At 42.5% G+C, this 15,935-nt stretch overlaps 1 protein-coding gene across 1 annotated transcript; it reads left to right on the top strand.

Annotated features, from left to right (window-relative positions):
- The first annotated feature begins 7,028 nt into the window (after window positions 1-7,028).
- Window positions 7,029-9,198, top strand: MAP1LC3C (microtubule associated protein 1 light chain 3 gamma). Its single transcript, XM_006268821.4, has 4 exons — window positions 7,029-7,167; window positions 7,254-7,309; window positions 7,490-7,596; window positions 8,603-9,198. Exons 1-4 carry the CDS (start codon window positions 7,110-7,112, stop codon window positions 8,811-8,813), a joined length of 432 nt encoding a protein of 143 aa, XP_006268883.1. The 5' UTR covers window positions 7,029-7,109; the 3' UTR covers window positions 8,814-9,198.
- The last annotated feature ends 6,737 nt before the right edge of the window (window positions 9,199-15,935 follow it).

Genomic DNA, 15,935 nt, shown 5'->3' with positions numbered 1-15,935 from the left:
ACAGACCCAGAAACCTGGACAAAGCAAGTTACCCAACTCCCTCCAGCTTCCATAGCCTATTTTATTCCTTCTTTGTTCATATGCAGGGGTGGGCAAAATGGCGGATCCAGCTGGCGGCTGGACTCCATTTCTCAGCAGCCCCTGCCTGCATGGCTGGGAATGGTCTCCATGGAGACCCCAGCCACCGCGCTGTGATAGCGCAAGGCTAGGGTTGAAATGGAGAACTCCCCAGCCACACTGTCAGCGCACATAGCAGGGCAGGGCAGGGCCTGCTTCAGAGCAGCTGGGATCTTACAGCAGGGGCAGCTTGGTCCAGGGCCAAGGCAGAGCTGCAATCTGCTGCCTGCATGAACTGGGCAGGAGATACAGGCAGTGGATCATGGCTCTGCCCCAGCTTGGGACCATGCTGTCACCACTGCAAGAAGCTGGAGCAGAACCATGATCCGTTGCCTGCGCACCCCTGCCCAGAGTGTGCAAGTAGCAGATCATGGCTCTGCCCTGGCCCCAGACCAATCCGCCCTTGTCACAAGATCCCAGCAGCTCTGGAGCAGCCCCCTGCCCTGCCCTGCCCTGCGCCATGCCAGCAAGGCTGGGTCTGGTCTCCATGGCAACCCCAGCCTTGCTCTATCACAGGGTAGCAGCTGGGGCCTCCATGGAGACTGGCCCCAGGCATGTGGGCAGGGGCTGCTGGGAAATGGAGTCCACTGCCAGTTAGATCCAGTCCATGGGCTGGACTTTGCCCACCCTGAAATAGTTTTCTGTACAGGATTCTGGAACTGCTGCTATATTGTCTCTTTCCACACAACAAACCACCCCATTCCTGACTAAAGCACCTTCCTGCTCTCAAATGTTTATTAAAAAGTTTTGAAAAGTATTGAAAAGTTTATTAAAGAGGCCATCCTTAATGGACTGGCCGACGCCAACATCCTGAGGGATAGTTGTGGGTAGGTCAGCATGGGTTTGTTGCAGGTAGGTCTTGCTTGACCAATCTCATTTCCTTTTACAACCAGGTGACCTATCACCTGGACAAGGGAAAAGGGGAAGAGAGATTAATGTCATATTTCTTGACTTCAAAAAAGCCTTCGATCTGGTATCCCATGATCACCTCTTGGCAAAACTGGCCAACTGAGGCCTTGGGTCCACTACGATCCTCTGGCTGGAAAACTGGTTCCATGGTCAGACCCAGAGGGTGGTGGTTGACGGAAGTCAATCGTCATGGTGCCCTGTGACCAGTGGGGTCCCCCAGGGCTCTGTCCTTGGACCCATCTTGTTCAACATCTTCATTAATGATGTGGACACTGGAGTCAGAAGCGGATTGGCCAAGTTTGCCATTGACACCAAACTCTGGGGCAAAGCATCCACACCCGAAGACAGGAGGGAGATCCAGGCTGACCTGGATAAGCTCAGCAAATGGGTGAATGAGAACCTGATGGTGTTTAACACTGAAAAATGCAAGGTTCTCCACCTCGGGAGGAAAAACCTGCAGCATCCTTATAGGCTCGGCAGTGCTACACTGGCTAGCACTATGGAAGAAAGAGACTGGGGGGGTCATCATTGACCACAAGATGAACATGAGCCTTCAATGAGATGCTCCGGCTAGTAAAGCAACCAAAACACTGGCTTGCATCCATAGATGCTTCTCAAGCAAATCCCAGGATGTCATTCTCCTCTTGTACTTGTCCTTGGTGAGGCCGCAGGTGGAGTACTGCATCTGGTTTTGGGCTCCACAATTCAAAAAGGATGTGGAGAAGCTTGAGAGAGTCCAGCAAAGAACCATGCGCATGATCAGAGGTCAGGAAAACAGACCCTACGATGAGAGGCTGAGAGCTATGGGGCTCTTTAGCCTGGAAAAGCGCAGGCTCAGGGGTGATCTGATGGCCAGCTATAAGTTTATCAGGGGTGACCACCAGTATCTGAGGGAACATTTGTTCACCAGAGCGCCCCCAGGGATGACAAAGTCGAACGGTTATAAACTCCTGCAAGACCGTTTCAGGCTGGACATAAGAAAGAATTTCTTTATTGTCTGAGCCCCCAAGGTCTGGAACAGCCTGCCACCGGAGGTGGTTCAAGCACCTACATTGAACACCTTCAAGAAAAAATTGGATGCTTATCTTGCTGGGATCCTATGACCCCAGCTGACTTCCTGCCCTTGGGGCAGGGGGCTGGACTCGATGATCTTCCGAGGTCCCTTCCAGCCCTAATGTCTATGAAATCTATGAAAATGAGTCTCAAGTGAAGCAGAGGCAGCAGACACACATCCCCACCCCAAATTAATTTTCTGCCTGCCAAACCATAGGCAAGGATGTGACTGTAAGGCCCTGAGCCTGGGATATGGGGCTGTAATGGAGATATCAGAGGTCAGTTACACAACAGCAAACGGAGGACTTTAGAAAGGGCTGTAAATGCTTCAATGAAACCAGATCAGATAAGACAGCCTGACATTCAAGATGCTGCTTTAGCTCTAAATGTTTGTTTCACAAGTAGCTTTAAAACTCAAGGTTTTCTATGGCTCACACCAGCATGGTCTCTGAACACTGCCCAAGAACTTAAAAATAGGCACAGTAACAATCTTCCGCTGACTCTCACCAAATTCTAATGTTGGTAAGAACCTACGTGATTAGATTGTAATTCTGTGCATATCTGAAGAGCTTCCTGAAAGAAAATGAAGTAGAAGGTAGGGGGTTTGTATTTAGTTCTGCTGATGATGAGTTCTGTGTCAACTCTTACCTGTTCTGGGGGTAGGGTCGTTGATTGAAGTCCAGCTTCAGTGAAACTTCTTCCTTCTCAGCTGCCCCCAGTGTAACAGTTCCATGGAAATATCCCTGTTTTGGGATTACAAGGGTATGGAGAAGAATAAAGCCTCTGCAGAAGCCAGGGCTGATCCATTTAAAAGGCTTTAAGCACCTAGAGGGAGCCACTGGTCTGAATTCTTCAGAACACCTATGTGATATATGTTCCCTGTCTTCTGTGTTACTAACCTCAATCAGGATGAAAGAAAAGCTGAAGACACTGTGTGGGAATTCCTGCTCCAAGTTACAAGGGTGAACCTCCCATAAATGCTGAACAAAGAAAGGTTTTTGTAAGGCCTGGTATATATACACAACACTTTTTTTTTTCTAGCAGAACTCAATTCCAAGTGGCAGCTAAACCCTATTTTTTGACCAGCAGAGCAATATCAGCTTCTGACTAGAAAGAGTCTTCTGCCACAAAACAGTCAACAGAAAACACTTGTGGATGATGCTCATGCATTTTGCCAGCTACTCTGGCCCTTTCAACAGTGGATCCCACCCAGAGTGCACTTTGAGCCCTGGAAGCCATAGGTGTGCATATGTTCTGGTGGCTTTCCTGTCTACCTTATGCTGCCAGAAGTTCTGGCACTAGAAGCAGCCTAGGATAGACAAGGCCTAATAACAAAGACTAAAATCAGGGCTCTGGTGCACAGGGATAGATACTAAGGAGAGAAAAAATTAATCCTGGGACCAAGTTTAACAAGAATACCTGGGGTTGTTCATTGCAAACAAAAGTCTGCACTCCTTAGTCTGAAGCCTAAGCATAATAAGTTTGGAGACACTTGATGGCAGATAAATCTCTCAGAGGTCAGCTTTTGGGCATGTGGGTCGAACAGCCAAAAGCAGATGCATTTGGTTAATGTAGGATCTTCATTCTACTTGCCTAACTGGCAAATGCAGAGAAAGCAGTGGTGCTGCCTGAAAAAAACTCCTGATCTGCCTATTGGGTATGTTTGGGAATACCCCAAACTAAGTATATAGCACAAAGTATATTTGCTAGCCTCCAAAACACATCCATGCTAGTACTGACTGCTTTTGTTTCAGTGCTGGAGACAATTTTACTGGATGCCCCAATTCTCCTCCTTCTTTCTCAACCTATCACATTAAATACTTTGCTCTATCAAACTGTACACTTGCCTCACTAAGCAAATGGGCAACTTCTTTACCCTCCCTATCATCCTTTTACATTGCCCACTACCTTCCATGCACCATGACTGGAACTAAGGCCCAAATCTGCAAACAAATCCCTGACTGGATCTCCACTGAAGTCTGAGCACATTCCAGGATCTTCTTGCAGATGAAGTTTCCCAGATTTCTGCATAGGCATTTACAAATCATGCAACTGACCTGAAATGCAAAGGGTTGTTTGAAGATTTCTTGGGTTCTGATTTCTTACCCGATTCCCTTCTGGTTTCTAGACTTTCTAGGGTGCGCTCAGAACACGTTTTCAAGCTTTTCTCTGTAACCATGAGGACTAAAACTTTCATTTTTAAGCAAAAAGCAAGATTCTCCCTTATTGGTGAGTCTGAACGCTGAGAATTTAAGTGTAACAACCAATATTGCAAGGCTGGCAATAAAACCGTGCAAGTTGGAAAGACTCAGCCAGAACAGCAGCTTTGATTCTGCTTTACAGAACAGTGATATTAGACATTCATAAATTCTAAGCAACCCTACATTGCCCCAAATCTGATAAGATGAATAGACTGCTAATACCGTGCTATCAATACTTGTGTAAGGCAGTCAGAATAATTCAGAGCAGGTACAGCCATGTGCTGGCATGGCTTGTCAAAACATCAATCAGTCTTTTATTGATTTTACTCTTACTAAGTCATGTTTGGCTGAGAAACCATCTTGATAGCTGAACTAGTAAAAGGGATATAAGAATCCAGGAGGTTGACCTGCGTGTGACTAATCATGGTTCAGGAACAGATGAATCTGCCATCTATCTGAAAATCATTAAATCAGTCAAAACAAAGTACCTCTGAGAGACAAAAAAACAGTATTTTAAATCACTCCTCAATATTCATAAAACGAGCCAGTCTGGTATTTGAGGGTTTGAAGGAGTAAAAAAGTTCTTTTGCAAAAGAAATCATTTAATGAGCCACTTGTAAGTACTGAGAAGCTAACTGTCTTGTTGAAGGTAGAACCACATGAAAAAAAAGGAAAGTACGTGGGCCACAGAGCATCGTTAAGGTAAAAGGTCTCTTAGCTACACCCACAGTTTCCTGACAAAAACATTATGTTGTGTCATTCATCATGTATCTTATAGTTTGGGTGACTTAATTTACATTAAAGAAAAACAAGGGGGGGATGTAACATCTCCACAGTAAAAAGAGAAAACGTAGATCCAATTGCATAAACATATTCAGGTACCTAACTCCCATCAACATCAAATGAAATAAGAGCCCTTAATACCCTTGTAGTTGGGAGCCACAGCAACTTCTCCTGTAACATTCTGCATCCGAACTACAACACAACATGGCAGCTTCCCAACAGTAGACAAAGAAACTCTCTGCCTTTAAAGGTGCAGAATAGAAAAGTCAAAACAATAGCAAAGTCCTTCAGTCATATGGTTATATGCATTGTGGAAAGGGAACAAAGTCCCAAAACCACAACAGAATCAGGGTCAATTTTCTTTTGCCACAAGCAAAGACTTTAGTATGGTATTTACAGAGGTCCATGAGGAGAAAAAAATATATGTTTGCAGTCAACCTTCTTGTCATGCTCATTTGGAGAAAACTACTTAGTCTTTACTTGCATAAAGCAGATCTGCTTACCTGAAGAAACTGAACAGTCTTCGCAACACCCCTCTAAAATGGGAGTTGTTGTTATTACCACTACTTTATGGATGAGGAAGCTAATCTATAAAGATGATTATAACTTACCCAAAAATATTATAACATCCCTAAGATTACAGTGGAGGTTGCTGATGGATGTGGGAACAATCTACACATTTTCTGATTCCCGGGCCTGTTCTTTTACCACCATAAGAACATCCAACCTTCCTGCAAAGGAAGAATGCAGAGACGAATCAACATATGATGCCTATTTTTTTCTATGGAGGGACACTGAATGCAATAGCTAACTTTACTTACCCAAATATTTAGTTATAACCTACTAACCAAATGTTATATTCAGTGCTTGAGGGCAAAACTCCCTTTGATACCAGTGGGAGGTCAGCATTTTATTCTTGATTTTGCAAAATCAAGATCTTCATTAATTCAGACCATTAATCAGCCCTCACCACACATTGTCTTCAACTCCCCTCTACCATTTTAAGCTCATAATATCCTAAAATATTTAGCATATTCCCAGCAAACAAACCCTATAAGGCCTATTTCTCTCTTGAATCGTTGATGTACTTAATTGAAAATGTGTGTGTATTGTGAGGGAAAAGGTTAATAAGCACAGAAAAATGCTTATGAGGTTACTGAAGCAATCCACTGCGGTTAATCTTGGTTCATTCAAAACAGGTGAAATTCAACCCTGGGCCCAGAGCCACCAAAAGGCCCATGAAGCAATTACACCCCACTCAAACCCTCATACTGCAATTTAAATTGTGTATAGATCCCTGCAAGGGGATGAGTTATCCCTCACTGCATCTAATGCAACAAAACAGGCTGGCCCACCTCTCTGTTCATACTGAAGCTTGCTATAGAAATAGTGTATCATAACTGCACCAGGATGATGCTCACAGGTGAGCACCAATTAGACTTCACTGTCTCTTCATATACTGGCAGTTTGGGTATGCTAATGAATCACTGTACTCAGTCTTCAGTAGGGACTACTTGCTGCTACTCCCCAGGAAAATCTTCTGGTCAACATATTTTCATTGTTCAAGGGCTGTAGGCAGGAGCTGGGGGAGAGGTGGGTTTCTTCAAATAGACCTCAATGGTGGTCTCCTTGAAGAGAGCTCTAACATGCAGGAAAATGAGAAGACCCAAGGACCTTCTGTTACATAAGGGGACAAAGCAAATGCCATGAGATGTACCATATGTCCCAATACCCTTCCAGGATAAGGGTGCATATTGTATCCCTTAGGTACAGAGCACAGTAGAACTACTGTGAACTCTCTGTGCCAGAGCCTACCATGCTAATGCAATTTAGCTTTAGTCAGGTTAAATCCCACCCCTACTGTGTGTGGGAGAGGTCAGGGGTGGGGTAAGAAAGTAATATGAAGTCACAACCAGGTCTTTATAAGGGGCTTGGCTTAACACCCTTACATAGTGTGCTCAGTTCTGGTGAAGGAGAGGGAGTTAGTTGCTCTTTTTTTTTTTTTTTTTTGTTAAGAGTGAAACACTAAGCCTTCAAGTAAAGAAGATGCAGACTTTCCATAGTAGCCAATCTGTCAGGCCTTTTAAGATGAGAAAGAGTTTTGGTAAATCATTTGGGTATTTTAGTTGGCTGAGAAATGCCTGAGATGCAGGATTTCATATGTATAACATCTGTGTTTCTTTTGCACAGCAACTAGACTGGAAGAAGTAGCTGGAATTCGGGCAAAGTTCCCAACGAAAGTCCCGGTAAATGCCTCTCTCCTATTTCCTTATGTTAGTGTTTGAATGGCTGTGTGGGTGCATGTGTCTCCTTTTTTTTTAATTTACTTATTTTATCATCTTGTTTTGTTTTTCCTAAAGCAAAGCCTTTTAAGACTTCCCTTCCTTTCGTAAAAAGCTTGCATTTTTTACTCTTCTTTAAACCAGGTGATTGTTGAAAGATACCATAGAGAAAAATACCTGCCTCTACTGGACAAAACAAAATTTCTAGTTCCACAAGAACTGACTATGACGCAGTTTATAACCATCATTAGGTATGTAATGCATGCTTGTGTAACTAATACTATGTAAATGGAACAGTGTTCCTTCCTGTGCTGACTTTGCTGTAGCTACCTGAAGTCTAGGTTTTCAGCGGGGGGTGTTCCAAAGCACTAATTTAAAACTTAAATCCCTCGCTGCCTTCTACAAGAAATGTGGTGTCCCTTCTGTCTGTATGTTTCTGACGTGATTTTTAAAGGCTACATATTTTCTCCCTAAGGTGGGTTAGAGGGGAGAACCTATTCGGAGAGGCTAGTGACACTAGTACCTCAGAAACAGAGAGCTGTTTTTCTTGTCTGGTCTGTGTCTTTTAATATTTTTTGGTGTGTGTATTTTTCTTATGAAGTGGGGGGGAAGGACACTATGTAAAGCCTTTACATGGCACCTTCTATAAAATATAATCAAGAAACTTTATTCTCTTTCTTAAAGCTGAGCTGCTCTTCATTGCAAAACAAATGCCTGAGTTAAGCTGGGAATCCACAGCTGTAGGTGTTGTTTTTTTTTTTGTTTTTTTTTGTGCTGCTGCAAGCAACTAATCCTCTAACTGAAGCTTTTAATAAGTCTGTTAATAGGTTGCATTAAATCTCTGTCCTGCATCAGGCCTGAAGCACTGATGAAGAAACTTGTGCTCTCATTAACTGTAATGGGGAAAATCAAAGTCCAAAGTATAAGAGCTGTGCTCTGCTTTGAACTGCTGCAGAACAGATGCTGACTTCTTGAACTATGTGCCTATATACCTAGATTCTTGTTACACTTTTTAAGTTTAACTCTCAAAACCTCTACCTTGAACCTCCGCCCTCACCTGAGGAGGAGGGTTTAAAATCATGTCATGACTTGCAGAGCATTTGGTTTAAAATATAATGTGTAAGGTAACTGTGTCACAGTACTTTAGCATATTGTACTGATTGATGTTGCCTTTAAAATTTTGTAATGTAAAAGCTTAAATAGATTTTTTTCCAACATGAAAACTTTTTCTCTCCTACCTTCCCTACTCCCAAACAGAAGCAGAATGGCCCTAAATGCTACCCAAGCTTTCTACCTGCTGGTGAGTAACAAGAGTTTAGCCAGTATGTCACTGACAATGGCAGAAGTGTATAGGGATTACAAAGATGAAGATGGCTTTGTGTATATGACCTATGCTTCCCAAGAGATGTTTGGATGCCTTCTACCCAGCACCGGAGGGAAACTTGCAGACCATCTTCTAACAACTTAACTCTGTGGTTGGCAGCTGCAGCCAGGCAGCTTCTCTGTGAATCGTGCCAGTTTGGAGATCAGAGATGCTCTTTCTAATGTGGGCTCTTAAACTCTGTACTGAGGGCTAATGGCCCAGATGTTGGCAGGACCAACTGATGCAGAAGTGATGATGCTGTCTTCCTAAACTTTGGAGATCATATTTTATATTGAAGACACTAATGGGTTTTTGAACTGCACCTCCAAATGTCCTTTTTGTAATGCTTTAGGGTTGTTTGTAATGCTAATGTTTAACTTATATAGCTGCTTCTTTTTGTTTTTTTGTTTTGGTTTTTTTTTTTTTTGTTTAAGGTTCCTCCTAAAGTCTGAGGCTAATATTTTCAAATAAAGAAACTTTTTTAAGACTAGGTTAAATGTTGGCACTAATTGGGGAAACATTCAAAGATGGTTGTAGAAAACTAGAAGACACATGGAATAAGTACAGGTTTGGAGGATGACTATAATGGTATATTGTATGCATGTGTTCTTGCACCCCTCACCTTGTTCGCTGTTTTCATATGCATTGCTGTATAGTTCAGTTGAAGAATCTGATCCTGTCTTGTTAATGGCAAAACAACTGTAGAATGCTGTTCCTGTCCACACTGGGTCAAATTATTCAATAGTGAATGAAGCTGGGTTACTATACCTTGGATGAGAAGCAAACTGCCTCTTTAGCCTAAAGCAGATGTACTTTTGCCTGAAACTGAAAGCAATGCAGCACAGGTACTTACATTGGTAGCATCTCTTCCCCTAGTTAGCCCCCCCCCCCTTTTTTTTTTTTTTTAATGCACCTAAACAAACTAGCTAAACTGATCACTTATGTGACTGAGCTCTCTGACTTGAACTGAATAGCACAATTACTGTATGATCAAGTGCAATTCCCCATCCTACACAACATGAAAACATGACTTTTAAAAATATTTTTATTAAATTTGAGAAACTAAACAAGTCTCAACTTGTATTATTTCCCCTCCTATTCCTATGGGCAGAAAGAAGCCAGCAGCACAGTCTTGCTGAAAGCTGAGTGTTACTCAGCAAGACTAGAACCTTTTCACCTGGTTTAGTATGCCCTTACTTTAAAATGCAGGGATTTAAACTACTGGGACAGCCAGGTAACTGTAGCGCATCTCTGCCATGTATCAAACTGATTGTTTACCCTATGCAAATATCATAGGCCTAAAGGATGCAGAAGTGTTAACTTGTATTGAAATTGCTTACAGTGGCAGGGTCTGAGACCTCAATCCTTGTGCACTAGATACATCCAGGATCCTAGTGGAGACTCTGTGGTGTTTGTACCACTGATGCAAGTCCCTCATAATTCCAGAAGTTGCTGCATTCGTCTGCAAGTTGTCAAGTAGCCCCAGTGAAAGTATTCTTACCAGGTCAAGAGCCATAAGGCATTTCAAAGAAATCATTAGGCCAACCAGGTCACTGGAAAGGGTAGACCCTGAGAGAGTTTATATTACAGAAGTACATGCACAACCAAATCCCAGAGCCTGTTACATAGATTGATTTCACTTTTATTCAAAAAAGCATCAAGCAGATGGTTTCTGTTTTGCAAACTGAGCTTTGCTACAAGCCATTGGGAAGGTAGGAAGATGCCTGTTAGGCAGCAGTAATGGGAGAGAAACGAACAGCTGAAGGAAACTTCCCTTTTGACACCATTACAGTGTCCAAGAATAATGAAACTTTTTAGGCTGTTTAAAAGATTGAGCTAATAGGTTTGGCTTGCTCTTACACACTTTCTGCCTGTCTTTCAAACCTATGCGATACTTAGAACATAGAGAGGAAAATGCTCCAAATACTTTGCAGGGGCAATTGTATTATATAATATACATGGTTTTTCTCTGCTATATTTCACACTGGCTTGGGTCTATATATTGATCACTCTGGCTGTGGTTAACATTAGGTGGTGTGTGTGCCTTCAACTTGAACTTGAGCTGAGTCACCAATCCAGACCAAAAAGTTACAGAGGAGCAAGGTCAGTTGCAGGTAAAGATCCTTGTTAATATAATTAAACAAGTTACCTGAACCCCCACAACTAACAACCCTTCGTACTCCTTAGTAAAACTGTGACCCATCTGCAAGGTTTCAAAATATTTTAAATAAAAATATCAAAGGTCGGAAGTTTCAAAATTTCTTGAAACAATAAACCAAGAGCTAGATGTTTATCACCCAAGTGGCAGTTCTCCTGCTAGTGAAATTGCCTGGGTTTGAATATGACCTTTGGATTCAACCTATTGTCACCTCAGCTGCTAGGGATTGGTGTCCTCTAATCCAACTAGAAAAAGGGCAAACTAGAGGAACATTTTGCTGTGTTGGCTGAAGTATGGACCTGTGTAAGTGAGATAACCACAGAGCTCCTTCCAGCATGGCTGGTGTTTTAAAGAATCAATATTGATATAAGATATCACAAACTTATCTAAAATAGGTGCACAGATATTGCAGTGGCACCACTGAGTGAAACTAGAGGAGGCAAATACCACAGTTGTTGTCTAGTCAATAGCAAAGGCAAGACTGATGCATCCTAGCCAGGTCTGCCAAATCACTCTCTTTCTGAATGGTGTTATGCATTTGGGTGCTTTGGTGTTTCAAAGATGGGAGCCAGAAAACTCTGGCTGTTACTGCTTATGGGTCTAGTTCTACAAGGTGATGAGTTCTTGGATCCCAAGACACTCAATCATGTTGCTTGTTAGTAGGATCACTCGGCTACAGAAGTGCTTTTCTGAATTGGGGCCTTAAAGATCAGCTGGTGGCATTATGTCAGTAACTCTATTGAAACAGGGAGTTAGGAAGGGTGCTATTGGTTTCTGACCTGCTCTAGCACAAACTGTGCATCTTGGCTTCCCTGTCTATAAAATAAGGATAATTCTACTTTGCCTCGTTGAAAGCATTTATCCCTCATTTTGAACTCTTTTGTGTAAAAGTGCTGAAAGCAGCTGTGGTTTTGGGGGACCATGGCTGAGCTTCCCAGACAGTGAGTTTGAGAGGGTGGAGGGAACAGAGGAAAGGCAGCGTCAAGTGGAAATAGCGAGCAGCTTAGGCAGTGGTGATCACTTAGCAGTATCATGCTGCCCTGCTTGAGGCTCCAGAAAGTGGGATGATGTTGATACTTGTGTATGCTGCTGATGTTCTTACACAGGAAAGCACAAAGAAGATGGCAAATTTGCTGTTAAGTTGCTTGTAGGGTCATCGTAGTTGTAGGCAATGCCTATACAAAAGCTTCCTGTTGCAGTGGAAGGAGGGTGGAGCTTCCTGGAACGTAGAGCTGGGCCAAGGGGCAGTGAAAGAGTATCTAGCTAACATCTGCTTCCTCATCTCTGGTCTAATCCTTTTGCACACTCCTGTGCCCTTTTGGTAGTTCCTTGTATGTCTCTAAATAACTAAAACTGCCAGGCAGCAGGAGCCAGCTTTTGTTTTAGTTTCCTTTAAAAAGATGGGGCTACTGTGCTACTGCAGTATATCAGTAGCTCCTATTGAAATAGGGAGTTTGGGGGGGGGGGTGAGGGGGGAGGGATTGGATCCCTGCTGCTCAGTGATTATGGTGTGTGGAGGGGGAAGAAAAAAAAATCAGATTTTTATCAAGGGAAAGTAAGACCTTCATACAAGTGGCTTATGACATTTGCATTTCAACAAGCTACAGGTTGAGTGCTTAGCAAGGCAGGCTGAGCCAGAAACTGGCTGAGATGCCCAGTCATCTTCATCTCCCTTTTCCTAGAGTGCATGATCACTCCATTCACCAAGAACGATAACATCTACCCAGTTGCCTCCACTCCAAAGGGGCATGAGAGGCTAGAACTCTTACTTATCCTCACTGTTTGGGAGGAGGCAGCAAAATTTCATCTAAACTAAGGGAAAACCACAACAAATCTGCCTTCTCTATCTCAAGACAGAAGTCAGATGTCAGGCAGGAAGTCTCTCCTCTGTAACTTGTTGTCAGAGTTTTTGCTGCAAGATTCTTCTGTGGATAGGGAGACATCTGAAATGTAATGCATGGTGTAGAAAAATGCATGTTACATTACTGCATCCACCACTTTCTCAGTCTGTCTTGTTCATTTCCCCCATGCATAAGGGAGACAAGGGCTGCTTTCTATTTTGGATTTCTTTTCATGACCCTAAGCATCCAAAGATGGTTGGGTGACGGACATTTTGACTGTGAGCAAACCAAAAAATTTGGATGTTGCCCTTTTTTCATTTCTCGTTGCTCCATTTAGTCCTTTACAACATTATTTGATGGTCCCTTCCCTCTTATTTGTATGGTTCTTTACACTTGTTCCTTCCATAAATTGATGATAACCATGATAAACTCCAGTTCCAATCTTACCTAACAGATGTTTTTTCCCCCTCTTCCTTTCTTCTACCTCATAGCTCCCCTGTCTCTGTGAACCTTCCAGTCTCTTGCCCAAAGCTGACCATGCAATTACAGGTATGCTTCACATTGGGTGCATCTACATGAGATGCTTGATGCGGAGTTGCCTAATTAGCTCTGCAGTAGTCTGAGTGGTCGTGGCTACACAAGACAATACCCATTGGACTAATTCTGTGCATTAGCGTGGCTGGCAAAAACTATGCTAATGTGCTAATGTGAAGTAGATTGGTCCAATGAGCATTAATCATCACAAAAAAACATTTGTTTGTGCTAATGCACAGTAGACTTAGTCCAATAATGGTGCTATTAGGCTGGAGTAAACTAATACATTCCATTTGCTCTGTCACAACGTGTGGTTGGCCAGGTCACAAGAGTGCTTCAGTGCAGAGGCTGCCAGCTAGCCCTGTACGTGAGTACCCTTGTGCCCCAACCAGCCCCTCTGCAGCATGTTGAGCCAGGGCAGAGCAGCCCCAGGCTGACTCCCTGGGCTCACTGCCAGCTGGAGCTGCTCTGACCCAGCTCAACATGTAAACATGGCACTTAGGAGCAATGAACTCTGGTGCAAACAGCATGGAGTTTATTCAATCACATTAGTTACACGATTAGACGCGCCTGCTGAGTTCTAGCCTAGTACTGTTTCTTTGTTGCTCAGGTAGGCTGTGCCTCTCAAAGATAGCTGGGAACAAACGGGACTTCCTTACCTGTACTAGCCAGCTGATGAGCTGCTGGCAGATATATTTGTGAAGCAAACCCCAGTAGTGCTACTAAGAGAGACAAACACACCTTAGAAATGGAGGGGACCAGTGACAATTGTGAGAAAGAAATGTTTTATTGAAACCAAGCCAGACTTCAAGGGATATATGGACTGTAAGGGAGACTGTTTAGCAGCAAGGTCTTTCTGAGAAGAACGGGGATCTGTGCCTTACAGCTAACAGAGGACTTAATATTACACTCAACCTGTATTAAAGCTTGCCTTAAAGCTGAGGAGACATGGCTACATTAGCTATAGGTTTGACAGGTAGAGCTCATTAAATAAGACTCTCCCATGGATAATTTTCACAAAAAAATATAAATAAAAATTTAAAAAATCTTTAGTCTATATTTTCCACCGACTCTATTGACATTTTGGCTGAAATTCAAAGATATAAATATTTGTTATTTCTCTTTTTAGCAAAACAAAATGTCAGAAATATTTTTTAGGTTTCAAATGGTTAGAAGCTAATTCCTTCTATGTTTACTTTCAAAGACCAGAGTTCAGCTCTTTGTAACAGGTGACATCACACAATCATTTAAAACCAGTACTGGGAAGGATGCTTTATGAAGTGTGAATTGTCATTTGTTACTACAAAGCAAATACAATAACCTGGACTTAGGGTTTGGCATGTAAGCACTAGAGGGAGCTTTCCAAACAGTTTGGATTTAAAAATTGTTTGCAAAAGGGAGTGGATGGAGTGACTGAGCAGGGATATTAGATTTCTTTTAAAGAGTAGTGCAGACAACTAGGTTTAGTCCTGATTTGGGTTTTTAAGTTAAAAAGTGTTGTGTGCCTTTCCCACCCAGCTGTTTTCAAATAATTATTGCTTTCAACTTAAAAGGCAAAGCAAGGTAGAAATGTTGAGCATACTAATTGGTACCCAGTTCTCTCTGCTTCTTACCCCATCCTGAAATTAGATGTTTTTCATTTTTTATTCAGTGTGATACAAAAAATTAAGTCCAAATAAAATAGATCTTATGAAACAAGACTTAATCCTCTCCATCAAATCTCATTGCTCACTCTACTTATGAAATAGTCCTATAGCATTTATGGGATGAAACAAACAGTATTTAATGGAAGACAACAGGGAATTTTCTAAATAAGCCTCTAGCATTTTAAAGGAACTCATTCACTTTCAGAAGAGTCTAAGGTGACCTCATTTTTGAAGGTGCCACCCTGCCTTGCCTTCTACCTGACTTCAGACTAACATGGCTAAGTATCTCTCTCTAACTTTCAGAGGAGTTACTGAGCCACTCTCGAGACTCCTGTGCTGGAGACACCACTACATTCTGTGGGATGAGCCACAATATGGGAATGTGTTTCAATTAATTTCTGTAAGACTCATCTTAAGCATTGTTGCACCCTATTTGTAGATTGTTTAATATGAGCACAAATTGCTTTGGGCATTTTTGCTCATACTATTGAAATACCAAGCAACCAGTTGGCTTCTGTATAAATAACAAGATCATTTTAAATTAGAAGAAGGGACAGTCTTTTTTCATTTAGGATGGAGATACTCTTCCTTTTTAGGCAGTCATATAATCACACCACTTTTCCCCTTTCCCCTTTCTTGAGTTTGCCACCCAGCATGGATATACAGGGGCAAGTGCTCCTTTGGTGTTGCGTATCATTTGCTTGCTACATTGCACAAGTGTTGAGCTGCACTGTAGTCCACATCATCTCTGAAGCCCTACAATAGCTGGTCAAACCAGGGTACTGAAAAGCAGTTCTGGTTCTGTCCCATTCCCTAGCCCATGGATAACTGGGAGGGAGCACATGGAGAAGCACATGGAATTTCTAAATCAGTCAGGAAGTGATGGAGATGGGGCCGCAAAGACAGTTCAACGCTTACGTCATGTCCAGCAGGGATTGTAAAGCATTTATGAGGTCTCCTGTGATTTTTTTTTGCAGGGTGGGCTTGCCTTGTGGTGGTTATTTTCACAAATACTCTAAGAATCAAGGTTGCAGCCTTGCTTGGGTCA

Source organism: Alligator mississippiensis, chromosome 1, assembly GCF_030867095.1.
Source record: "Alligator mississippiensis isolate rAllMis1 chromosome 1, rAllMis1, whole genome shotgun sequence".
Classification (NCBI taxonomy): domain Eukaryota; kingdom Metazoa; phylum Chordata; order Crocodylia; family Alligatoridae; genus Alligator; species Alligator mississippiensis.
Note: the sequence above shows the minus strand (reverse complement) of the source record. Positions and strands in the feature narration are given on the sequence as shown.

Coding starts and splice junctions, on each gene's coding strand:
- MAP1LC3C (XM_006268821.4), top strand. CDS start 7,110: ATGCAGACTTTCCATAGTAGCCAATCTGTCAGGCCTTTTAAGATGAGA. Junction 7,310..7,489: donor AGTTCCCAACGAAAGTCCCG/GTAAATGCCTCT, acceptor TCTTTAAACCAG/GTGATTGTTGAAAGATACCA. Junction 7,597..8,602: donor CAGTTTATAACCATCATTAG/GTATGTAATGCA, acceptor ACTCCCAAACAG/AAGCAGAATGGCCCTAAATG.